At 42.4% G+C, this 27,618-nt stretch overlaps 2 protein-coding genes across 3 annotated transcripts in view; both read right to left on the bottom strand.

Moving 5' to 3' along the window:
• Nucleotides 1-27,393, bottom strand: part of cmtm4 (CKLF-like MARVEL transmembrane domain containing 4) — a 41,980-nt gene extending 14,587 nt beyond the window's left edge. The window contains exons 1-2 of the mRNA XM_080423534.1: nt 26,277-27,393; nt 2,395-2,571 (exon numbers count right to left, since the gene is read on the bottom strand). Of these exons, the coding sequence (XP_080279660.1) occupies nt 2,395-2,571; nt 26,277-26,477 (378 nt within the window). The 5' untranslated portion in view covers nt 26,478-27,393. The remainder of the gene's footprint in view (nt 1-2,394; nt 2,572-26,276) is intronic.
• On the bottom strand, nt 14,244-19,686 carry LOC308081742 (uncharacterized protein). 2 transcript variants are annotated; one of them, XM_080423361.1, is made up of 4 exons: nt 19,575-19,686; nt 18,413-18,484; nt 17,116-18,321; nt 14,244-16,563 (listed from the first exon to the last, which is right to left on the bottom strand). In XM_080423361.1, exons 3-4 carry the CDS (start codon nt 17,405-17,407, stop codon nt 15,632-15,634), a joined length of 1,224 nt encoding a protein of 407 aa, XP_080279487.1. In that variant the 5' UTR covers nt 17,408-18,321; nt 18,413-18,484; nt 19,575-19,686; the 3' UTR covers nt 14,244-15,631. The 2 variants fall into 2 exon arrangements, with proteins under 2 accessions (XP_080279487.1, XP_080279486.1); XM_080423360.1 differs by having other exon boundaries at nt 14,244-18,321.
• Nucleotides 27,394-27,618: the final 225 nt, after the last annotated feature.

Below are 27,618 nucleotides of genomic sequence, written 5' to 3'. Positions count from 1 at the left end.
CCAGGAGGTAGGCTCTGAAAAGCTACAACATGGTCTAAGCCAAGGGTTCCCAAACCATTCCATGCTAAGAACCCCCAAATATCTATAGTCTCTGGCTGCGCCCCCAATAGCAAAATGGTAAAAAAAAAAAAAAAAGAAAGAAGAAAAAATAAATAAAACAAGAAGCTTTTACAATAATGACTTAGCCGAAATCATCTTATGAATAGAATTTTAATATATATATATATATATATATATATATATATATATATATATATATATATATATATATATATATATATATATATATATATACATATATATATGATTATATATATTTATTTATTTCATTTTCCTCGATTTACTAGCCCCCACTTTGAAAACCTGTGGTCTAAGCCTCTCTGTAAAGAAACTGTTTATTCAAATAAGTGTCGACTCGAGGCACGCCATTAGAAACGGTAAGACTCTAAATGCCAATCACCAAATTCATGCTGGCAAAGGTAGATGTGTACTTTTCAAATGAAGAAAGATCCAATATCTTTGTGCCTAACTGCACGTTTTCCAGCACCAGCACCGAGCCAACCCACAGCTCACCACAGCCTGACTGCTTCAAAGTACTGCCTCTTCTGGGAGCCCGATTCATACTTCCTCGCACGACGGTGTCACCCACAGAGAATAGTCGACCCACAAACTCACAGCGCAGTAGTTGTAGGTCTGCTATTCACGGCTGTTCTTGGCGTGCGACAACATCGCCGAAGGAGCATAAATTAGGCTTAATAATGTCCCAACAATCAAACTTACTGCACAGACGCATGTGTGCTGACACACACACGCTTGCGCACACACACACACACACACACACACACACACACACACACACAAGTGGGAAAAATAACAGCTAGTCAGAGCTGTGAGAAACTGACGCCTACTCGTACAAAATGTATTTTCAACTGAAAAACGTGACACATTGCGTTTGACGAGCGACGCGGTCGTAAGACAAAGTATAAAATTAGCCATTATTAGTCATCGAGCCTCAGCAGAAAAGCTTAGCAATGTCATTTATAGAATCTCAGAAATGCTGTATCCCCAAAAGGATTGGTTTTAGTTTGGTTATTAGATGACAGTGAATGAATCGGTACACATAATATCAGTACACAGCTCATACTGTATATCATTCAAAAATAATCTTTCATTTGGCTTCTTTTTGCCAAAAGCAAAACGCGCCTGTGTGTTTCACCTCATGTCCGAGGTGAAACACACAGGACTGAGGATACCGTAAGGCAATCTGATAGCTATGGTTGGATGTCGTACGGCTCAAAACGTACCTTCCATTGCTTTATTGGGGTACGCACTGTAGGCCTGTGTGGCCTCTGGAAATATAGCAAGCAGAGCTTTTTTTCCACTCCCACTCTCTAAACTATACTCAGTTACAGCCCAGAACACACCAATGTGTGTATGTAGGCAAATATTCAAAGGCAACCAATAGCTTTGCTGGAGGATCCCCGCCAACTCATTTGCTTACAGCTGACATTGCACATCCAACTAACACAGAGTCTGCATGTTCTCACAGCCTGGCCCACGCTCACTGTAGTGCTGCTGTCCAATATCACCCTGCATACTCCTGCAGTGAAACTGTGAGATTTCTACTCAGCTATATCCGCTTCAATAAATGCTAAAGCGTCAGAAATCCACATACAGTATAACAATAATTGTTATCACTGAAAGTTTATAATTGAGCTAAATCAGTGGTGGGGATTTTGATTTCAAGGACCCCCTTTTTGATATGCATTAGACCACTAGGTCAGTGGACTAGGCCTGTCACAATAAATACATAATCGTCTAATCGCAATTAATTGAGATAATCGCAATTATTTTTGCATAATCGTCATAATCGTCTCCATGCTGAACATTTTTCACACATTTTCAAATATAAAATAAACGCGTTGTAAGCTTGTAGGTCAGCTATTTCTGCATGTATAAAATTATTAAATATGTCAATAATTTCTTTGTATATTCCAGTTATTTGTCATATCTGCCCTGTGCAATTTTTGATTACGAAGCCTAAAAGGCTTCATATGTTCCCATGTTCAACAATGCCAAACGCACAATGAAATCGTTAATCGCAATTATTTGTATGACAATGAATCGTCCACTTAAATGTTGTAATCGTAACAGCCCTACCCTGGACCCTCAGGGATCCTTGTGGGGGGTTCAGGGGGTCCCCCAGCAAAATGAGGAACTCTCCGAGTAACAGAACCATAAAGGTCCTATAAAAAGGTCCATTTAGTTCCTAACTATCAATCATTTAGCTGGGAGACCCCCATGGTTCCTCCTCAAGGACCCTAGTGGGAGTCCCCGGCCCCCTACGTTGAAAACCAGCGGTCTAGAGAGTGTACCCTATAGGTTTTGGCGTACCGTAAGGCTCCAGTTGATATGGGGCACCTTGGTGTGCAAGTTGAGGCTGAAGATGAGCAGAAGAACTCCCGTCACCACGAAGGCACTGCAGCTGACAAACTCAAAGAAGTAGACGCCTCCACAGGGAGAGCACATCATGACGGTCTCTATGCAGATGAACCCAATGAGAGATAACACCTGGGGAGACAGTGAGAGGGTGGGAAAAAGGGTCAATGGCAATTTAAAAAGGACAAAATAAGGCTCTACTGAACGCATTCTTTATGTCATGTAGTTCTCAAACTTATTCTTGCCAAGGACCCCCAAATTGATACGTGTTTGGTCGCAGACCCCCATCTGAAAATTGTTTGCGCCAGGGTCGCCCGGAAGACAAGATTTGTGTTAAGAAATTCAACAATAATTAAAAATCTTCCAAACATTTTTGATATTTTTCAAATGTTTTCAAAAATAGCAGATGTACAAGCTTGCAGATGCACATCTTATATTTTGAATAGCCAACGTATAAATGGTTAAAGTGGTTAAAATGATTGTGATGCTAAATTAACTACTTTCGCTGGGGAACCCCCTCAAGGACCCCTGGGGGTCCCCGGACCCCACTTTGAGAACCAATGCTTTATGTCACTGCATGCACAATAAATTCAGTTTTAACTGAATTCAGAGTGCATCACTGTGCAGTTACCAGGATTCACACATCGCTCACTTTGATCTCTCTACACAAAAACACTTGTGAACATCGCACAGTAGTTGAGTTTCAACATTTTCAGATGTGACTTCTAGAACAAAAAATAACCATGGTTTCCAGATGATGAAGTGAACAGCGTATGAGCCCATCTCATAACTCTAGTCTATCCCCCCCCTCCAGCATCCATCACCAAACCACAGTATGGGAAGAATCCTGCTATTTAGGTGTTCCTCTGCCATCTAGCCCCCCACAAAAACCACACACAGATTACCAATTGGCTTGGCGTGGTCCAAGACCCGAAGTCATAACAGAACCAAGAGTCTGCAAACTGTGACATATTACAGACCTGGTCCAGTCCAATCAAACCCGGTTCATACCAGATCTGGTTCATCTACCCCGGTGTGGGACATGGTTCGCGATCACAGTTAGCAAATAAAACCAAACGAAGGGGCGCACAGCAGCATTGTTGGAGGTGCTGACCACGATGCATGAGAGTCAAATTAAAAGAAGAGGTTGCGCGACTCGTACCCACTTTAGATTTCTTTGGCTATCCAAAAACGCGCTCGGTGCCGCGCTATGAGCTTGCAGATCTGCTATTTTTGAATAGCCAAAGAATGATAAAATAATGATTAAAGTGGAACTTACACAGCGTTCCTGGTTTTAATGGGTCAACAGGCTGAAGGTGGGTCAGAGTCCATAACCCCTATTTAAGTATCTCCCCAAATAATTGGTAAAACAATACGATTTTAATGATAATATAACATTAATATTTAGACAAATTAATGTAAAAAGAATGTCATGGTATTTTTTTTTCCAAAACCTTAAAAAGGTTTTTATTGTGATACCAATAAACAAGAACTTAACCCATTAAGACCTGGGACGCATCTGTGTCACTTTAGATTTCTTTGGCTATTCAAAAATAGCAGATATACAAGCTCATAGCGCGGCACCGAGTGCCGCGCTATGAGCTTGTAGATCTACTATTTTTGAAAAATCGTGAAACTTTTTTTTTTTTGAATTTTTTTTTTTTTAAAGAATTGCCTCATTTTTAAGAATTGCCTCAGGTCTTAGTACAGTGCACTACGTTAGTTCCATTGATACGAGTCAGAAATCGATTGATCATCTGAAAATGCACGCAGCCCACCCATCTGATGGGTGGGCTGAGAACCACTGGTCTACTGGTCACTTTTCCACTGCATGGTACAAACTCAATTCGACTGGATTCTAACTGCTCCCGATGAGTAGGTTGTTGCCTATTGCATTGGTTTCCTCCACAGTAGGTGTGTGAATGTGTGAGTGAGTGAGTGGGTGAATGTAATGCACGTTGTAAAGCTCTTTGGATAAAGGCGCTCTATAAATGCACCATTTACAATTTTGTAAGGGCACCATTTTAATCCATTAAGACATGGGAAAGCATGATTTCTTTGGCTATTCAAAAAAGCAGCAGATATACAAGCTCATAGTGCGGCACCGAGCGCCGCGCTACGAGCTTGTAGATCTGCTATTTTTGGGGGGAAAAATCGTGAAAATGTGTGCAAATCTTTGAATATATATGTATTTTTTTACATTTTTAACTCAAATCTTTGCTTCTCGGGATTCTACAAATGTCTTCTAAATCAGTTTTCTGAAAACCGTATGTTGCTATAATATCAGCGGTTCTTTTTCATGTCCAGGACCCCCAAAATTATATGTATTTGGTCACGGACCCCCATCTCAAAATATTTAGTTCCAGGGACCCCCCAGAAGCAAAGATTTGAGTTAATAATGTTCGCTTTAAAAAACACATATATTCAAAGATTTTTTTACACATTTTCACGTTTTTTTCTTCTCCCAACATAGCAGATCTACAAGCTCAGCTTGTAGATCTGCTATTTTTTTAATGACCAATGGATGCGTTCCCGGATTGAATGGGTTAAATCCAACTCTGCATGGGAGAGACAGTGCAAAACAATACCGGTACTTAAGTTAAAGCTAATGCTCATTCTAATGCTGCCTGGAAACAGTATCAATTTCACCTGTACTGTCCAACAAAAACATTTTGTATTAACATTTTAGGCAAGAAATACAGTAGGCCATGTAGTTGCTCAATATTGATTCATTTCACATTCACAATGGAGCGAGGTTCTGGCGGTCAAACAGAGTTGTGCTGCTAGTCACCTGATACACACACTCACTCTCAAAGTGGGGTCTGGGGACCCGCAGGGGTCATTGAGAGAGTTCCAGGGGGTCCCCAGCAAAATTAGATGATATTGCATTACAATCTGTTTAACCACTTTAAAAGGTAGGGTAAGTGGTATAGTGCTTTAAAAGGTTAAAGCACTATATATACTGATAGTAATCATTGCTATAGAGTGTTTGTATAGAGTGTTTGTTTGTCGTTTTTGTTCTGTGCTTTGCACCCTGTGATCTAAATAATAAAAAAAGGCTGAAATCGTCCGAGTTGCGGAACAGCCTGATTTCGGCTTGAGGCGCGGTGGAATATCCCTTTAATAAGAGTGTTTGTTCAGTAACAGGGGTCTCCTTGTCTCTCCAGCTCTTTAATAAACAGAAAATAAATTTTCAGTTGGGTTGCCAATTTCAGCCAATTAGGAGAGAGTACCCATTATTTACCAGTTCCAATTTTGTCTTATTTCTTTGCGTCATCACTTCCATTTTCACTTGTTTATCGGGTATCCTGTGTGAGACCTCTGTTACTGAACAAAACACTCTATACAGCAATGCCTGTTATCAGAATATAGAGTTATTTAACACTTATTTTAACATAGAAATATCACTAACCCAACCTTTATACTCCTAGATCTCCTATATCGGAAAACATTTGGAAAATGTTTGGACATTTTTAAACACAAGTTTCCTCTACTGGGGGTCCCCTCTAGAAAACATTTTCAGATGGGTGTCCACAGCCTAATACATATTCATTTAGGGGTCCTTGACATGAAAAGGTTTCAGAACCACTTCTCTAGTCTACACACACATTCAACATTCCTTTCAATAAGTCGGCCTATTTAAGCTGTCAAACTCATTTGGCTTGTTCTCTTGCTCTCTGCCTATGATGCTGGTTTGTGTCATCAATCTGTATCATCACGGGAGCCACGCCACTAAATATTATCAAATCAGTACCAAGATTATTTCAAACTTTTTTTTACGTTTTTAGTGATTAATCAGACTAATCAATTTTGTCGATTAATAAATTAATAAATCTACATGAGCAAGATTAAGTCGGTTATTGGTCCTAAATATTGGTTCCGATTTATGTTCGGTTATCATTGAGATATATGTTTTCCTGCCCAACCCCCAGCCATCAGGCTGTTAAACGCTTCACACAGATGCTTGGACAGGACACAGGAGAGGTCACATGACTTGTTTACAGCCGACTCCTCACACACAGACTTGGAAAGCAGCATGTCTGAGGATCCACTTTAAGCTAGAACACAGGAAATAACAGTGCTATGGCTGGGACTTTGAAATACTATCCAGATTTTTGCAAATTTTGCTTGTTATTGCAAGAATAGGAACAATCTTAAAATGCAACCAGAAATACAACACAACACACACACACACACACGTCTCTCACACACACACACACACACACACACACACACACACACACACACACACACACACACACACACACACACACACACACACACACACACACACACACACACACACACACACACACACAGGGACACAAACACAAATAAAGAAGGCTAACCACAGTGACAAAGCTGTCACATTCAATGTCTGTGTTCAATCTTCTGTTGATTTACTTATTTGTGCACAAGCTACAGAAGACAGTGAGCTTTGTTTGGTCTTTTTTTTATGTGTTTGGTCACTGTTCAAAATGTACAAAAAAGCTTCCATTAAACAGGCTAGTTCATCATTGAACAATAAAAAGCATGACTACATCACTGTTCAGTGTTCAATAGTTATTAGAACGCCATATCAACCTCTTTCTCTAGTATATTTGGTCTTATTGACAGCCTCCCAATACAGTAGGAGGGTCACTGGTTTGCATAACTTATAGCCTGAAATGAATAGGAAGATTGCACTCTATTGAAGTGGACAGTGATTTATGTTTCCATAAAGAAATACTATATACTATATTGACACACCAGCCCAGAACTGAGCTCATGCCTCCTTCAATGCACGAGGAGTGAGCAAGCCACTTCTTATCACCTGACAGGTGGGAGTTTCCCCGGTTGGACGTAGCGCGTGGAAGGAACACGTTATTCCAGCCAGTTCGTTTCCCCTCCATCAGTCACCCCGGCTAACCAGGGGGAGGCAGTATAGAGACCAGGATTACTGCATGTTTTTGTGAGGGTACCTACCCTCGAGGACACGGGGAGAACATGCAAACTCCACATTTAATTGAGCAGGATAACAGGCTGGCTAATGGACACACACGCACACGTGTGCGTACACACGCGTAGTTTCTGTCAAGGACAGTGTCTGCAACTAGTTAACTGTAAATTAGTTTTTTTTGTACAGACTGAACCTTTAGCCAATCCTACCAATCCATAGTGTTCAAAATATCAACTATGAGAACAGCAGCACCAATGAAAAAGCTCCATAGACAACGATGCACGCCCACCACATGGGCTGCCACAGCAGACAGCACTCTCTCTGTCACGTTTGTATAACTATACTTGTGAGAACATCAGCATTTTATGAATGCCATTTTAAGCCTAACCTACAAATTGCGCATTTTTGGTGCACGACACTGGCGCACAACTAAGTATAAATCAGGCATAACTCCAACCCTAACTCCTAAACCTAACCTCTAAATATCTAATCCTAACCTGAATCTTTAATCATAAAACAACCATTTCTCTTGTGAGGAGCAGGAAAATGTGTCCCCACAATTTGTCTGTTTCTCAAATTCTACTATACTTGTGGGGACAATTGGCCTTCACACACACACACACACACACACACACACACACACGATAAACAGCTCTCTTGGTCTTTTTTATTTATTTAACCAAAACTAATGAACAACGTTTCGCCCGTGTAGGGCTTCGTCAGGTAGCTAAAAGGCTCTATATGCCCACAAAGTAGAAGAGGAGATGACTGTAGGATGAAAGATGAGGTCATCATGTCTCTTGATAAAAGGAAGCTTTCCCCAGCCGGGCTTCTGGGTGTCGCAGGTGTCAGACGGCAACACAAAGTACCATGCCGGCTAATCTTGCTAAGTAATGATTTTATGTCAACCTTCACCCCTACTCAACCTCCTCTGCATATATGTGCATTCATTTACACACACTTGAGCGCGCATACACCCACACTGTATGATTAAGTGTATTGTGAGCTGAGCTGTCTGTTAAGGCTAGGTTAATGGAATCAGATCCTTCTCGCATAGCATACACACACCATCTGTTGTGCACAGAACATTAAATAATGGATGACAAAATATGGCTGACTGCACAGACCAGAAACTGAAAGGGTAATAGCTGCTCTCCAAGCAGTACTGCAGCTTTTACATATAAAATGTTATGATCACAAGCATCCCAGTAGACAGAAAAAAAGCAGTCCAAGTACAGAGCAACTCAGGTCCAGTTTTTCTAAGTCTCGAGGGTTTAAGTGGTTAATATAGCCTGAAATACATGGATGATTTGCACGCTCTGGGTATAATGTGCGTGTGTGTGTGCGTGTGCATGTGTGTATATATGTGTGTATGCAATGCATGAATGCGTGCATGTGAAAGTCCTTGTTTTTCCACTACCAACACAGAATGAGAAATGTTCAAACCAGAGTTGAACAGAGAAATCTTTCATTGCAGGAAGTGCTCGTTGACATAGTGGTAGCATCTGGTAACTTCATTAGATTGCATCCACAGGCTGCAAAACGCCCCTTTTCAAAATGTTTAATTTCTCCCTGTTAAAAGGACCACAAAAAGAAAGCAACATGACATGGTTCGTTGACACGAGGGAACATTTCTGACATTACTTCACGGCTGAACAGTAATCGATTCACTACATAATGCAGCTTTTAAGTTGAATAGCCCCATTTGGAATTAATTTATCATTCACTGATTTGGCTGATTTTAGAAGAGAGGGGAAACAAGAGTTTCAATGCTCTGGCAGACTCAACATGACACAATCAGCAGGTTATTGAGAATGATCGTGATTGAGGCTTTGCCATGCATGCGGGCAAGACCAAGGAGTCATTAGATCATACTAAATTATGTTATTCATCAGATCGACTACACAGTCTTTCTTCCTTTTACTCCTGAAAATGTTCTCTATCAAGCAGTAAAATAGTTTTAGCAAATGTGACTGGTGGTGAGCCACCTTGTAAGGTTACTATTACACATGTGTACCTTGCAATGTATCATGTCGATGCAGAAACGATGGATACATAACATTGTTAACATCACCGTGAGGATAAAAACCCAGAGAACGTCTTTCTTGTTATGCCCTAAACACACATGCTCCAAAGTAGAGATGACATGGCATGCATATGAAATGGATTTTCTTTGAGTGGTGGCAAGAAGCTGTTTGAAAGCATACTCTGTGTTTTGAATAGCAGCAATCAAAATACAATGCTGTGCTACAACGGCAAGAAAAATTAACACTGGATTATGTTCCACAATTAATGCTGTAACACTTTTGGAGCAGAAGTCAATGCATATCATTCTAGTAATTAAAGATCAGTACAGGATGCATGCAAAGCCATATACTACTTATACTATATGGTTATATATGGTTAACGCTTATTGAGCATTCAGTTTAAACCTGTCACTGATACTACTGTAGGTGGGCTACTGTATGAGGTTACCCACTAATGGCATGCTACGGAGCCCCTTAGGGGACATTACTAGGTAGATTGTTTTAAGGGTAGGTACATTATTTTAAGAGCTAGGTAGATTGTTTTAAGGGTAGGTACATTATTTTAAGAGCTGGTGGTTTATGTTTTCTGGTATGGAAAAAAAAAACATAGGCTATAACATTTTTTTTGAGGGATGAGTTTTTTTTTTTGAGGGATGATTATTTTTTTTTGAGGGCTAAGTTTTTTTTTTTGAGGGATGAGTTTTTTTTTTTGAGGGATGAGTTTTTTTTTTTGAGGGATGAGTTTTTTTTTTGAGGGATGAGTTTTTTTTTTTGAGGGATGAGTTTTTTTTTTTGAGGGATGAGTTTTTTTTTTTTGAGGGATGAGTTTTTTTTTTTGAGGGATGAGTTTTTTTTTTTGAGGGATGAGTTTTTTTTTTGAGGGATGAGTTTTTTTTTTTTGAGGGATGATTTTTTTTTTTTGAGGGATGAGTTTTTTTTATTTGAGGGATGAGTTTTTTTTTTTGAGGGATGAGTTTTTTTTTTTGAGGGATGAGTTTTTTTTTTTGAGGGATGAGTTTTTTTTTTTTGAGGGATGATTTTTTTTAAGGGATGAGTTTTTCAAAAGGAGATTTTTTTTTTCAATACAAATTTTTCTTTTTCATTTTTTAGTTAATTTTTAATTTTTTTTCCCAAGTATTGTTTCATCTTCAAAGTTTTTATTTTCAACGGCCGGGGGTCCACAGGGGTCCCCGTGGCGGGGGTGGCGGCCGGGGTTCCACCGAGGTCCCCGTGGACCGGCCAGGGGTCCACGGGGGTCCCCGTGGCGGCCGGGGGTCCACGGGGCTCTCCGTGGCGGCCGGTGCTCAGCTTAGTCTAGGACCTGGCTAAGATATGTATGCACTTAATTTAGGAGAGAATATCTCAACTGTTCTTGGCTAATATGACCCCAGGGAACAACTTAGGAACTTTGACTAATTCTCTATCCGGGACGAAATACCCTATATAATGCCCCCATCATAATTCATTAACATGCCTCATGCTTCTGCTATTGCAGCTATTGGAGAACTAAAACTAGATAGGCTTATAGAGAGCTTCGCCTATTTATAGAATCACTTCTACCAATTAAAAAAGAATAAAAACATACATGCATGCATGTATACAGTATAACCATATTTAACTACTGCTAGAGCCCATATTATGTGAATGAGATTACAGAATTGAAAAACTACTTTGATCAAAAATAAGTTACTTCTATACTTACTTCCAACTTCTACAAGTGAAAGAGAGGTGATTCACTAACAATCATCTTTCTAATTAATTAACATGCTAATCATCGTCTCATCATCTTGGGTCATGTTCTGCTATTGCAGCTATTAAGTACCTCAAATGGCATGTGAATGCACAGAGGTGAGTCGTCTTGGGTCATCTTTCTAATTCATTGACATGCTCAGGTACAGCTGTTGTCATTGAAGTTATTGAAATACATCAAATAGATAGGTCACTTTAACTCCTCATCATCACAACAACCATGTAGCCTACAGAATCATGTTAAGTACATGAAATAACACGTATAGCCTACAAAATCAGGGTCTTTATTTGCCACTCTTTGCAGAAATGTATACATCAGCAATAACTGTGTCATCACATCATCACTGTGTCATCATTTTGGGTGTGTTGTTCAAGCCCTCTTAGATGGCTGGCTGTAGACATGGTCAGGTCAGGTTGTAACCTTGGCAGGGCGTCCATGCAGCTATCCGATGTTTTCCACCAAAGCGCACCGTGTCCTGTGTGTGTGTGTGTGTGTGTGTGTGTGTGTGTGTGTGTATATATACACACACACACACACATGTATATTTATACACATATACATACACACTGATATAAATGACAGCTTAAATTAAAAGTGCATACAAGAATTACAAATAGACATTTGTGCTTTGCCATGTTCATGACTGCTGTTTCCTACATTATCAATTGCTTATGTCACGTTGAACTCTGTTGAATAGTATTACCCCACAAAACATCTATATCTTAGTTCATTACATAAGTCATTACATGCTAAATGTTGCATTTATCTCATGCTATGCTGACATACATTCCCACATTCATGTTGCTAACAGAAAGCCTTTGGCAAAAAAATATTGACCAATTAAAAAACTTTTTTCGTTTGCACTTGAAGTATACTTAGCTTACATGACAAAGACTCAAACCATTGGAGGGGGGTAACTCTTGGAAGCTAGTGTACTTTACTATCATCAGGATGACTTGAACCATTGAACAGGGGTGTGGGGGGTAACCCGTTTTTGAAATCTTGGAAGCCTACTAGCTCCTTCCATGCACCTTAACAAAATGTCATCCTACATAACAGCAAGTTGAGATCTCATTAATTTAACTGCATTGGATTCGCTTCCTGGGATGTCAAAGATGAAAGTCTGAATGAACTCCCAAACCTGGGAACATGGTTTCAGGGAAATTGAGATCGAAGACATAAAATGCTTTGTACAGACCACGCCTTCAAACCAAACATTGTTTAACATTCTTTATTTAGAAAAGAAGGAGATGGACCTGTCAGGAAAGGAATTGGTTATGCATGGATTAGGAGATGGAGGGAAGGAAGGGAAGGGAAGGAAGGGGGGGGGAGGAAGGGAGGCTTTAGGGGTGGGGATGTAGGAGTGGAGATGGAGGAGGAGATGATGTGTAGACAGGGAGGTGATGAGGAAGGGGGTGAGGATGAGGAAGTGAAGACAAGGGGTACGATTTATCTAGTGAGGAGGGTAAGTGAAGGATGTAAGGTGTGAGGATGGTGAGAGGATGGCTAGGGTGAGGTGAGCTTGAGGGAGTGAGAACAGAGGAAGGGGAGGTGGGGATGAAGGGGCATGTGAAGCCTGGATAAGGGGCGCAAATGGGAGTGTGGGACGGAGGGCGTCGTAGCCCTGGGGAGGGATGAAGGACGGGGCCCAGTGGGGGCGCGGCCCTGGGGGAGGGAAGGGCAAAGCCCTGGTGGGGGAGGAAGGGCGTAGCCCTGGTGGGGGAGGAAGGGCGTAGCCCTGATGAGGGGTGGAAGGGCGCGTGAAGCCCAGAGAGGGGGGAGGCATAACCATGGGGCTCCAGGGGAATGGAGACCTGAGTATTTGGCTTAGGGTCTGAGGAGATAGGCGTCCGTCTTGGCAGTAATCTGTGGACGCACCATCACTCGAGACCCCAAAAGAGAAAGCATAATTAGTCAGACATTAATTAGAACATTTACTGGACCATGGATGTGTGGGCGTTCCTGAGGTCTTGGACATTGGTTCTAATGTAAGTGTGGTATGCTTGGGAAGTCCAACGCCCTAGGAGTTGGACGGTGTGGTCGGTGATGCCTCTTCTAGATGCAGAAGAAGCAGCACCGATTCGGAACGAATGGCCGGAGAAGTTACCTGCGGGATATCCGGCCTTGGTCAGAACTTGCCGGAGGTGGTAGAGGAACCAGTGACGGGTCGCGACTGAACCGGTATCAGTGGTAAATAACGGGTCGGAAGGAGAGGCGTGGGAGGAGTGCCTGGTATGGAGGTGATGGACCAAGGGTTCGTAAGGGCTGAGGTAGGAGTTGAGTTTAAACATGTAAATTGGCGTTGTTCTGCCGAATTGGTCTGTTTTGCTATGTTTTAGCAAGAATACTAGTGTGGAGGAATCTGGAATGGTCAGATCAGATAAACAGGGATGGTAGTGAGGAATGAATGTAGAATTAGAGGTAGTGAATTCTGAACATCTTAGAAACCCAAAGAAAGCTAAGAGAAACATTGCTTCCAGTGTGGAGTCTACAGATGGGTTTACATAGCCAGAGCGGAGTATGTTGATGCATCCTGCGAGAACATCAGAGGTAATAGGTTGGCGGCCTGGAGGATTACGTGGCTTGTTCCTTCTCAGGCTCTAAAGGAGCAGGGTGACGTGTGAGTGCTGGGCAAAGGGGTGAGGTGCTCCTGTTAGGAGCTTAGTAATAAAATGTATACCTGATAGATAGACGCGGATGGTTGGTGGATGCATGGCCCGAGAAGAATGGCTGTAGCTGATGTAGGAGGTGAGTGTAACGAGGTCCAGAGACGGAAATGGCAGGCTGTAGAGTGAAAGGATTGGAAATTGTTCCAAGCTGTCCAGTAGGAGGAGAGTGTGGAGGGAGCTATACCTTGCAGGATGTGATTTTGGGAGATGGATACCAGGTTATGGAGAGAATGGTTTATGGGAAGGTCATCTCGGAAAATGAAGGAACTGGAGTCGGGTGGAGGTCTGCGGATGGTGCCAAGGCTCTGAATCTTTGGAAGGAGAAACGTGAGAGTGAATCAGCTACCGTGTTGTGGTAACCTGGGACATGGGCTGCTCGGATTATGAGCAGCCCTGCTCATTGGTGACTGAGAGCCATGTTAGACGCCTGAGAAGAGCCATGATGGGTAGTGATGCTGACCGACCTTTATTGATGATGTGGACTGTGGACTGGTTATCGGAGTGTATGAGAACAGAGCGGCTGGTCCATTCATGGCCCCAAAGAGAGGCCGCGACAATGATTGGATATAATTCGAACAAAGCTGAAGAGTGGGCGGTGTCGAACGGGGGGGAAACAAAATCTAAGGGCCAATTATCTGCAAACCATCTCCCTCTGTAGTAACCCCCGAAACCTACAGAGGGCGCTGCATCGGTGTATAATTGCAAATCCTCTGGTGAGGAGTGGAAATCGTTGTAGAAAAAAGAAATGCCATTCCAGTTGGATAACAGGAGGTGCCAGAGCCTAAGCTCTGAGCGGCATTCTAGGTCTAACATGATATGATGGTGGAGGGATAGCACGGATGCAGCGAGGTGGAGGAGGTGGGAAATAAATGAACGGCCTTGTGGGATGATTCTAGTGGCGAAATTGAGGTGACCTAGTAACTGAAGTAGTTGCTGCTTGGTGCAGGATGTGATTTGTAGAAAATTGGAAATGAGTAGTGTAATACGGTCTAGTTTCTCTGTAGGGAGTGAGGCTTGAAATGAGATGGAGTCCAAATTGATTCCTAAGAATTCAATTTTTTAAAATGGACCTACTGTTTTTTCATCGGCCAGGGGAACTCCGAGTGCCGCAAAAGCGGTCTTGAGGCACGTGATACTGCGTGCGGGGGGGGCTGATGGGGGGTCGACTGTGAGGAAGTCATCCAGGAGATGGACTAGGTGCGGGATGCGGTAATTGTTGCTTAATATCCAGCAAAGGAGCTCTGAGAGATTGTCGAAAAGTTTTGGGCTACTTTTACAGCCAAATTACTGCAAAATAAAATTTTGACTGCCAGCAGACGCCGAAAAGGTGCCATGAGTCTGGGTGGAGGTGGAGGACTTTGAAGGCAGACGTGATGTTGGCTTTTGATAGCCAGGCAGCCGGATCAGGGCAATGGCATGATCAACGGTTGAATAATGAAGTGTGAAATCTGCACTGGGGATGAGGCTATTAATACTGGGGATGGATGAACCGTGTGGGGAAGATAGATCGATAATTAATTTCTTCCCTGAATACTTCCTAGTGGCCACTCCTATTGGGCTGATGCGGTAGATGGGGAATGGGGGGGAATCGAACGGACCGATCATGAACCCTTGCTTGACTTCTTTCTCAAGCAGGGTGGTGACGATTTCAGGTTCTGTTAGTGCGGACTGGAGGTTATTGCAAGAGTGGGAATGATCGGGAAGTGTGATGAGGCCGGGTGAAAAACCATGATTGAGACCGTCAATGAAAAAATGGACGAATGTGGGGTCTGGGTGGAATGCGAGCTCCTTGGCCAGGGCAGGGATGTTAATGGGGGTGGCCAGATGGTGCGACAGTCAACTTTTGGAAGGTTTGGTTGGGTTGTGGGGGCATGTGGCGGGCATGGGCTCCTCCGCAGTAGGTGCATACGTGCAGGAGCTTGCAAAATGATGAGTCGCATCCTGCATCGTTGAAATTATTGCATAGCATGCGGGAGCCTACAAACATAATCTTCCTGCCACGCTTGTCCGTGGCTTGAGAGGAGGCTGGTTGGGCGATGGGGCGGCCGGGTTTGGATCGCTTGTCCCGGCCTGGCTGGTACTGTTGTGTTCCTATTCCCATGAGGGCGGGGACTGATGGAGGGATGGAGAATGGGGTGGGGCGATTGTAATAATGAACTGGGGCTGCTGGCTCTCTTTTAGGTTGGGCTACAGGTGCAGGCTGGTGTGCGGTGAGCACGCAGTCGGTGGTGGGGTGGGAGGGGCAGCCGCAGATGTTGCATGCTATGGCGGCGCTGCCTGTGAACAGCCGGCTGTAAAGTTCTATGTCCAGCGCTCCCCAGTAGGTAGCGAGGTTCCACTGTTGGATACGGGCAGCCGCCCTCGCTGCGAACTGCCGATGGTATTCATAAAATAAGGTGCCACCAAACCGCACTGCCATGTCCATGATTAGGGAAAGGTAGTCGTCTAGCTCTTGCCTTCTGTGGGGGAATAGGGAGCAGATGACATTTCTGAAAATTGAGAAGGCTAGGGTGAATTTGGTGCAGGTGAGGGTGTTGTGGGGTGGGGCAGTGGATGAAAGGTCTCGGAGGGTGATCGAGATGCCTCCGCAGTCGACTGTCCGGGGTTGGAAGGTGTGGGTGGATGGTTTTAGAATTGCAGAGAGGTCGATGTCCATACCCTGGATGATTTGTTGACGGAGGTGGTTGGATATGGGTTGTGGGTTGAGGGCCAGCGCGTTCAGTGGCACCTGGGCTGCGACTGCGGAGGAGAGAGAAAAGGGGGGGGTTGGAAACACAAGGGCGGGGGAGGGAGGGAAAGAAGAGAGAGTTAAGTTGCTCAGGATGCCGATGGCTGTTTGGGGGGGCACCTGAGTGGGGGGTGAAGGTGCTAGCCGGCCCCGTGCGATAGCCATCTGGGTGTTGGGCTGGCTAGCGGCCTCGGGGACGGAAACAGAAAAAGAGACAGAAGTGTGGGGGAAGTTGGATGATTGTGCAGGGGGGTGGGATGACAGTGAAGCCTGCATTGACGGGGGTGAAAACCTTTGCAGAGGGTTTTGGTAAGAGGGGGAAGGGATGGGGGAAAGAGGATTAAAGGTAGGGAAGGAGGGGAGGGGAGCAGGCACAGGGGGTGGAGGGAGATGCATGGGGGTAGTGGGAACAAGCCTGGTCTCCTCTGCTTGAGTTGGGGGTCTGAGGCGGCTCAGCAGAGTGCGACCTGTAGGTGGAGATGAATTCGATTGGCGAATATCTTGTGTAATTATGGACAATGCTGGTGGATGGTTTGCATTAATAGGAAACAACACAGGCTCACCTGATGAACGTGTGTTTCGAGCGGGCGTTGTAGTGTCCGCTCTGCTGCCGTCGTGTCTGCTGGTAGATGGACCCCGTGCCGGCTGTCTGACGTCATCATGGCGCGCCTGTGAAGGTCCCGCTGGAGAAGAGGAAACTCTCGCTGCTGTGGTGTAAAGATGAAAAAGTTGTCCTTTGTTTGCGGTGCTGGAAAAAGCGACGCTCTTCTCTCTTAATGCCTTTTTGAGTGATATCACGGTCCAATCGCGGATTGGCTTGTGAGTGGCAAGGGTGGAGCTGTGATCGGTTACCATGGCAGATAAATCGAGGGCGGAGTTGACTCAGTTACCATGGTGATCGATCAAGCTTGTAACCTAGAGAGTGAGCTAGGAATGGAAATAGATCATGGGAGTAGAGTGAGGGGCAAGGTTAGTAACAATCTCATAGCTTGAAGGCGTAGTCTTCCTCCTGAACATACATTGTACCAACTCCATTAAAACACCCATCACCCAAAAGAGATGGGTGCGCCAAGGCCGCCCCATTTATTATCACATAAGCTTGGGAACACTGATGCCCCTCCCCTAGCATAAAAACATATGGATACTCTGTGGTTGCTGCGGTCAGCTACTGCACCAGGTTTGTCACAGGCTGAAGAAGAAAAGAAAAGAGAGGAAAGAACAAGATTATTACAAGTTGATACAACAGGTTAAATTGAACTCCAAAGCTCCAGTGCTGTAGTCAAGTCACTATATCTGGAGTCTAGGTTGAGTCAATTCCCCAGCAGTGCTCAAGTCCAAATAGAGTCCACATTAACTGAGTCTGAGTCCAAAGTTACTGAACATGAGTGTGCATGCACATGTAGGTGGAACACACATGCCTTCCCTTAAACAGCATTAAAATAATGTCACTGCAATTAGCTATCAATATCTTATGCCAACTTATATATTAGGCTATATTACAAAAAAATGTGTCTGCATGATCCAACTGTTTGTTGGGCTTCTTCCTCACGGAAGACCAAGGCTGGAGACCAAGGCTGGGGCGCTAACCCATACTGCTCCCGGAATATGTGAGCTCTATGTGAATACCTGCTGAGAGCAAATCTACTGTATGTTGACGCAAAGGTCACCCGTCTTCTCCTTCCTGGCCGGCCATGTGAGTGATCTTCGCGGAGAATTCAGGGTTCATCTCCCAGTACACTCAGGATTTAACATCGAAAATCATGAGAAATCTACAGACAGGTAAAGACAAACAAATGTGTAAGGCACAAACAATAATCGATTTAGTCTGTACTAAACTTATTCTGTGAGATGTAAGCTCACCATGCCTTGAGTGTCCACTAGATGCGGCAACTCTTTGATTATGGCTTGGATTGAATTTGTCCCATCTGCAGTCTGCAGTGGTGGCCAAATACAAAACAATTACACTCCATTTATTAATTTATTTTAATCAATGTGTTTACAACACATCCCTAATACTGCTGAATGTACAGTATGTGAGGATTTGTCCTTCAACCTAGCTAAGATGAGTGCAACTTTTTAATCCTGTCGTCCTCTAACTTTTCCCATTCGTCGCACAGCATTCCACCTCACCAAACACATGTATGTAAAATTGGCTATTTTGTCCAACATGTAAAAAAAGAAAAATGGTCTCAAGTAATGTTAAGTATACATGATGTGACCATGCACGGTACATCATTATAATAATAATGTTAAGTATACATGATGTGAACATGCACAGTACATAATAATAATAATAATAATAATAATAATGTAAAGTATACATGATGTGAACATGCACGGTACATCATTATAATAATAATGTTAAGTATCATAGCAACAACCTCATTAAGCTACATGTACAGTACAGTATAGCAACAACACCACATTAAGCTACATGTACAGTAGAGTATAGCAACAACACCTCATTAAGCTACATGTACAGTAGAGTATAGCAACAGCACCTCATTAAGCTACAAGTACAGTACAGAATAGCAACAACACCTCAATAAGCTACAGTAGGTATATGCTACATCGCACAACGTTGTCGGCCCCAAAAATAGCAGATCTACAAGCTCACAGCGCGTCGCGGACGCAACATGTTGTGAACTTATAGATCTGCTATTTTCGATGTCAACGTTATGTATGTGATAGAACACGAACGTATACAATAGCTCAGCTATGCTAGCTTGCGCCTGTCAGCTGCTAGCCAATATGATGACATTCTTTCCCTAGAATTAAATCACTTTGAAACGCTGCACTCCATATACAACATAAATATGATCGGCAACGTACATTAACGTAGTGGGTTTGGCGTTGAGTGCCAGTGCTAGCTGGGTGCTACCCATGGAGCTAACGGTGCTAATGTTAGCGTTAGCTAGCATAATGGCTAACGTTAGTAAGCAAGCTGTACACAAGCATTCATTCATTCATTCATTCATTATCCCAGATAGCGGTAGATTAATGAGAGCATATTATCACTTACAATAATTTCCTTGTAAACAAGTAAACGTTAGCTGACCAGCTATTTCCTCCGTGGTGGAGAGTGGAAAGTCCGGTGACCAAGTTTGGTCAAAGAGGAAGGGACGTACTTACCCGGAACTCCTTTGACGGACGGCCTGTCCTTCAAAATAAAATAAAATGCTATTTATAGTGCTATAAATGCTATAAATAGCGACTTTGAAAAGGAGAGGTTTTATTTTCAAGATAGGTATAATATTTTTTTTTGGTCCAAGTTTTTTTTTTTTTTTCAAAGTTTTTTTTTTATGTCATGCATGAAAAAAAAAACTAACCTAAAAAAAAAACCTCATCCCTCATGTAAAAAAAGAAAAATGGTCTCAAGTAATGTTAAGTATACATGATGTGACCATGCACGGTACATCATTATAATAATAATGTTAAGTATACATGATGTGAACATGCACAGTACATAATAATAATAATAATAATAATAATAATAATGTAAAGTATACATGATGTGAACATGCACGGTACATCATTATAATAATAATGTTAAGTATCATAGCAACAACCTCATTAAGCTACATGTACAGTACAGTATAGCAACAACACCACATTAAGCTACATGTACAGTAGAGTATAGCAACAACACCTCATTAAGCTACATGTACAGTAGAGTATAGCAACAGCACCTCATTAAGCTACAAGTACAGTACAGAATAGCAACAACACCTCAATAAGCTACAGTAGGTATATGCTACATCGCACAACGTTGTCGGCCCCAAAAATAGCAGATCTACAAGCTCACAGCGCGTCGCGGACGCAACATGTTGTGAACTTATAGATCTGCTATTTTCGATGTCAACGTTATGTATGTGATAGAACACGAACGTATACAATAGCTCAGCTATGCTAGCTTGCGCCTGTCAGCTGCTAGCCAATATGATGACATTCTTTCCCTAGAATTAAATCACTTTGAAACGCTGCACTCCATATACAACATAAATATGATCGGCAACGTACATTAACGTAGTGGGTTTGGCGTTGAGTGCCAGTGCTAGCTGGGTGCTACCCATGGAGCTAACGGTGCTAATGTTAGCGTTAGCTAGCATAATGGCTAACGTTAGTAAGCAAGCTGTACACAAGCATTCATTCATTCATTCATTCATTATCCCAGATAGCGGTAGATTAATGAGAGCATATTATCACTTACAATAATTTCCTTGTAAACAAGTAAACGTTAGCTGACCAGCTATTTCCTCCGTGGTGGAGAGTGGAAAGTCCGGTGACCAAGTTTGGTCAAAGAGGAAGGGACGTACTTACCCGGAACTCCTTTGACGGACGGCCTGTCCTTCAAAATAAAATAAAATGCTATTTATAGTGCTATAAATGCTATAAATAGCGACTTTGAAAAGGAGAGGTTTTATTTTCAAGATAGGTATAATATTTTTTTTTGGTCCAAGTTTTTTTTTTTTTTTCAAAGTTTTTTTTTTATGTCATGCATGAAAAAAAAAACTAACCTAAAAAAAAAACCTCATCCCTCTTAAAAAAAAAACTCATCCCTCCTAAAAAAAAAACTCATCCCTCTTAAAAAAAAAACTCATCCCTCCTAAAAAAAAAAACTCATCCCTCTTTTAAAAAAAAAACTCATCCCTCAAAAAAAAAAAACTCATCCCTCAAAAAAATAAACTCATCCCTCAAAAAAATTAACTCATCCCTCAAAAAAATAAACTCATCCCTCAAAAAAATAAACTCATCCCTCAAAAAAAAAACTCATCCCTCAAAAAAAAAAAACTCATCCCTCAAAAAAAAAAAATCATCCCTCAAAAAAAAAAACTCATCCCTCAAAAAAAAAAACTCATCCCTCAAAAAAAAAAACTCATCCCTCAAAAAAAAAAACTCATCCCTCAAAAAAAAAAACTCATCCCTCAAAAAACATGTTATAGCCTATGTTTTTTTTTTCCATACCAGAAAACATAAACCACCAGCTCTTAAAATAATGTACCTACCCTTAAAACAATCTACCTAGCTCTTAAAATAATGTACCTACCCTTAAAACAATCTACCTAGTAATGTCCCCTAAGGGGCTCCGTAGCATGCAGATGCAAATGTTATTATTGAATTATAGATTGGCTCAAAACTACAGCTAGTTAACTCGATGTCTGCATTAAGTGGTTCTTTAATGTTAACTACTTTTATATGCTTAAGTTGGGATGGTATTATTCACTGCACTACAGTTGGGAAAACAAAGATGAACTGAACATTTTCACGCCATTGTCACTCACATCAATATTGCGTCTTTGTGGCATCTTTATCTGTTATTGGCTTGCTGTGGCTGCCTGCAACCAATTCAACACTGCTAATGGCCAACTACTGCCAAAGGCGCGGGACACACCGCAAAAACTGAAGGATGTTTTTTTCGCCCACTGTCGGCTTGGTTTGTCAGGGCCTTTAGTGACAGAACTAGGGCAATAAAACAATCTCAATTTACGTAGATAAAGATGATAAACTTTGGACATTTATACTCAATATGGACAGATTTAACAGCCTATCACACAGCAGAAATAAATGCAACAGCCAGTCAGACTGACATTTTTGGCTTGCATGCCCATTTCCTACCTCGAGGCATTGTTTACTTTGAGCTACCAGTGGAGAGGAAAGTGGATATGAAAGTGATAGAGGGGAAAAAAAGAAGAGCGGAACAGAGGGTATGAAGCAAGGGTGAAAGCGAACTTGCATTATCCTCCGAAGGTGAGGATATTGCTCACATCACAACCTACGATTACACCACGTCCATTATACAGTTTGGATATTTTCAAAGTGACGAAATATGCAAACATTCAAATATCCAAACTATCAGGGTCTGCAAGATAAGGCGTGTCAACCAAGACGGGAATCACAACAAATCTTTTCCATCACCTAAACAGATACCATCCCAGGGACCACACCATCAGGGGTGTGGTCCCCAAAACAACCATCAACACGTGGAGAAAGTCGGACTAAATCGCTTTAATTGATCAAGTGCTGGACAACTGATTTGATAAAAAATTTGACTGCCTCATCTTTACGAATAGTTCCGTAGAGAGCTGGAAATTCACTTGGTCTTTTAGTTGACTGTAAAAATCTCCTGCAAGGTCCCTGATTCTCTCTCCCTGACCAGTCCACTTCTAGCCTTACGAAGTTAATATATATTTTTTATGTTATTCAATATATTATTTACACCGTTAATGCTATGTTATTGTATGATATGTAAATAAACTATATTCTATAGTTTAACTTATGAACAGTCTGGTTTCTTCAGGCTTCAGTCATCAGAATACTGTCCAAACTTAGCAGCATTATCATATTATACACGTATATTGTGGTACATTTTGATATCGATCAATATGGAAAACATCATCATAATCATATTTCCTGCCGCCCCTAGACAGAACAAAGAGTATCACATTTCAGGCATCAACTCTGGCACTATCAATGGATGGGGCTTAAAGCCTGAGGCAAGTATCAGTTAAGCTCTAGTCTAGTGATTGAAGGCGGGGTCTACTCTTCTGTAATGAGAGTGGACACGCCCTGGTCAGGTTTCATCCCACTGACACAAAGAGAAGAGTCTAGGGGGGCATGTTACAGTGCTGAACACACCAGAGCTGTATCGTACTGACTGAGTTTTTTTTGTTGTATATATATCAACAAATCGATTTTTCTTTTTAAATAATTGATTACTATTAGTCTGATTAGTCTGAACCACTTAACCCCTGTATTATACAGTACTTTGTTACACAATGGTGGCAGGCAAAAATAGTGGAAATAGCTGATCTGCAAGTAGATCTACTATTTTCAATATTTAAAATAATCATTCATTAATCCTAATTGAGGCAAACAAAATAATTGTGATATGGATTATATTGGGTTATATTGCCCAGCCCTATTGTGTATACAGTACAGTAGCCTGCTTGTAGCTTCATTCTTACTGGGAGGATGACAAGGTGAAACTATGGCTTCTTTCTGGCATGAAAAACCTGACTATCAGCATTAGCATTTCTGTGCAAAATAAACACGGGTCTTTAACCTTCAGGCTGGTTGTGTAACTACTACTTTACAAGGACCACGGTGTGGATGTAATCAAACAAGCATATTCTTGACACAGGCGAATACGAAATGTCAAACAAAGGGCAGCCAGAGAGAGTGGGTGGGAGACATTCAGCGTCACTGGCTCCTGTTAGACAAGATAACTAATAATTGTGACATCAATGAAAAGGGTCTTCAAGCGTGCCTGCATTTTTATAATCACATCCGTCAAACGTGGTAGCTGATTCTTGTCTCCTGTCTTAGGTTCTATATCCCAGTAAGCAATAGCGTGATAGACTAATTGTAACTCATTACAAAGCATAAATGATCTACCATCACATTTAGTTTAAAATAAATAGCTGACTCTCAGAGCCAGTGAATGATTGTCCAGTTGAACAGTGGAAAAGAAACTGACACAAGACTCCCTACAAATAGGATCATTTCCTAACCTGAAGCTGAGATGTTCTAAATCACTGGTTCTCAATGTCGGGTTCGAGGACCACCAGGGGTCCAAATGACCCTTTATAGGTCTGTAACCCTTACGGTCCATTTGGACACTCTCAGAGCTAAATTAACACTGCAGATTTGACAGTATAGATTGGAGTCCCAAAATTAAATCATTGTACAGTAGCTACACTCTCAGAGTTACAGACCCGTAAGGGTCCACTTGGACCTGTGGTGGGCTAAGGACCAGATGTTGAGAAACAGTGTTCTAATCTAGATGACACAAAGCTTTATTGACACACAGCTTTATCTGTCTATCAGCTGTGAAATGCCACAAAAATAAAAGAATTGGGACCACGCCAGTGTATAAAGCAGTACAAATGCAGACCAGTAAAGCTACAGTATTAGAGGCAAGCCTTCATAGGCCCACTCTAAGAAACTGTAAGCGTGGGTGACATTCAAAAGCCCTGCCCTCTCAGTGCACCACACACATAGGTCAAACTACAAAAGTCTACAAAGCAAGGAAGTAGACGTTAAAGATTAATTCCCTTCTGTTGTGTTTTTTGGATTCTACTATGCTAATGCTAATGTATTCCTTGGCACGGGCACGCTCTGAACTTTTAGGTTTCATTTTCATTTCTGCATTTTATTAAGCGGTGTGTGTACCCCATTTAAACACATTCACATTTGTATGTTGAAATGTCATACAATTGTTTTGCTGAATGTAGTTAATTGTTTTTGGCTGTATGTGTATAACGGCTTCTATGTTTTAACAAAGGGGCCACCATCAAGGAAATGTTTCTGTCTCATGCAAGGTAGACAGTTTGCCGATATTTTCCTTCCTGCTTTAGCACCCTGCTGACAGATGGCTGGCTGCACAGCCCTTCTTCCCATATCTGCACAGGTAAACATCACAGGTGTGTGCAACAGTGCAAGCTCAGCTCACTGCATGCGCTATCATCCTGTTAAGCTAGCAGTCCAGAGATTATAAACGTTTTCCTTCCCACAGATGATATACACACAATAAGTTGCTTCTGTCCTCAAACCGCATATGAATAAAATACATCTTTATTCAAGCCACTGCTCACATTTTCAATGAGCAAATGAAAAACTATTCAAATGGGGAGTAGCATGCATACATTAGAACAGAACATTTGTGTGAATGAGTATGTAGCTACATGTGGCACATATGAGAGATACAGAGAGAGGTGTATGTGACATGTGTGTGTGTGTGTGTGTGTGTGTGACGTGTGTGTGTGGGTGTGTGTATGTGTGTGTGTGTGTGTGTGTGTGTGTGTGTGTGTGTGTGTGTGTGTGTGTGTGTGTGTGTGTGTGAGCGAGCGAGAGAGAGAGAGGTCTGATCAAAGTTATTTAACCACTTTACCTGGCAATGCATGCCTATTTTCCTATTTTGCATGCCTATAAATCAGTTTTACCACTTTAACAGTGGCATATATTTGGCTATTTGAAAACAGCTGATCTACAAGCTCACAATGTCTCGCAATGCTCTGAGTTGTTGTGAGCTTGTAGATCTACAGTTTTAAAACAAAGTGCAACACATTTGGAAGATTTTGTTTTTTGTAGATTGTTTTTGCATTTTATCAAGAGGCACAACATATTTTCAGATGTTGGTCCGTGGCCAAATACATATTAATTTGAGGGTCCTTGACATGAAAAAGTTTGAGACCCACTGTCAAACATATTAGAAAGTTTGGCATGAAAACAGAAAGAGATATTTGAACACCAACTGGAAATATCATTACTAAACATATGTATGTCTTTATCTTTTATTTCCCTGTGATTGGCTTCCCATATATGGATTTAATAAGACTGGAATATCAAATGGGTAATATAGCTACAGCACACCTGGGCAACAGGACCATTGGGATGGAACAGCAATGATGCGACACACGCGCACACACACACACACACACACACACACACACACACACACACACACACACACACACACACACACACACACACACCCCTCAATGCCATGGCCTGCATAACATGCCCCATGGTGTGTAGCTGCATGTTGAAATGCCACACAATTTCGCAAATACAATAGCGGAGAATCTACAAGCTCATGAAGCGTAGCCATGACTGCGACGCATCGTGAGCTTGTAGATCTGCTATATTCGGCGAGCGACACCACCGTACGGAGAACCATACTGGGATTTTAAGGGGGGTTGTTACAGGGCGACCACGTACGTACCACTTCGACCACCTTCAGGATCCCAAAGTGTGACTTGATGTACTCCATGTCGCATCGGATCCCTCCCAGGACGCTCCGCGGGTGGACGGGCTCCGTGGTGGGCTGGTAGGGGCTGCTGGCCCCGGAGATCATGGACGTGTTGGAGGCCTCGCCATCGAAGCCCCCCTCCGCCTCCTCCGTGGTGGTGGTGGTGGTCCTCATGATGATGATGATGATGATGATGATGATGATGGTTTCTAGTCTAGGGAGTGCGCTTCAAACTTGACTCGAGTTGAGAGGGTTATAAATAAATCGCGTTAATAGCTTAACGTGAGAGCCAGCATACGGTGCAGGGCTAGTGTGCAGAAAGAAGCACACTTTGTTCCATCAAAACAAAAAAAAGAAAGAACCTCACAAGTGTGCGAGGAAAACAAACGAGTCGGTCCACTTTTGATAGCAGCCCCCCATGCGATCGATCGCGATATATATATTAAAAAAACTAGACGTACCCGGTAGGAGGATGTTATGTTATTCTGAACATTGTTCACAGAGTAACGAGCATCGTTGCCCCGCGACTTAATTGCGTCGCCGCTACGAGGTTTTTACAACAATGTTACAACCTACGTGAAACAATGTTACCACTCACTCTTCCCAAAGGCGGGTCACTTGTTCGCGTTTCGGTGTCACTTCATTGGGGACGATTCTGGATCGGATCGGCACCGAAAAACCAAACACAAGCCCCCGTCTATTATTATTATTGAGCTCCACTGTGTCTCCTCGATGCAAAACAGACACAAGCAGCAACCCCCGTGTCCTTCCCAGAAGAAACGATCAGAAGTCCTTATTGTTGTCCAGACGGGAGGTATTGTAACTTCCAGGCTACAGTATAAAGACAGGCAGGCAGCAACGCTTTTACTTGATGCAAAGCGGACTAGTCTCCGCCCAGAAACTGCACATTCCTGTGTATATTATGCACACGCTTTCCAAAAAAGTATTCCCAAATAATAGCGTTGCTGCAAATGAATCGAGTCGGGGGAACTTAATGGCTTTTGTTTGACGACTGTTTGTAATGTGTCCACTCCTCCACTCCCACCAAACCATTCGTTTATCAGGACCCGGCGATCAGGACAGACAGACAGCCGCCCTACAGGTTCCCATCAGGCCGCTCCTTCTGAGGAGGAGGCTGGGTTGGGTTCATCATAGGTAGCCTGGGCTTGGATCGAGACGGTCATGTATTTCGTTGATCTATTCTGACATTTATGTCACAAATCACAATCGAGTAAAAAATAAATCGACGTCTTGATCCAAGGGCTAGGCCGATGCATTTTCATTTAACTCCAAGAGTGTGGAAAATGTAACCAAA

The sequence above is a fragment of the Gymnoscopelus braueri genome (genome assembly GCF_963280865.1).
Source record: "Gymnoscopelus braueri genome assembly, chromosome: 1".
NCBI classification, from domain to species: Eukaryota; Metazoa; Chordata; class Actinopteri; order Myctophiformes; family Myctophidae; genus Gymnoscopelus; species Gymnoscopelus braueri.
Note: the sequence above shows the minus strand (reverse complement) of the source record. Positions and strands in the feature narration are given on the sequence as shown.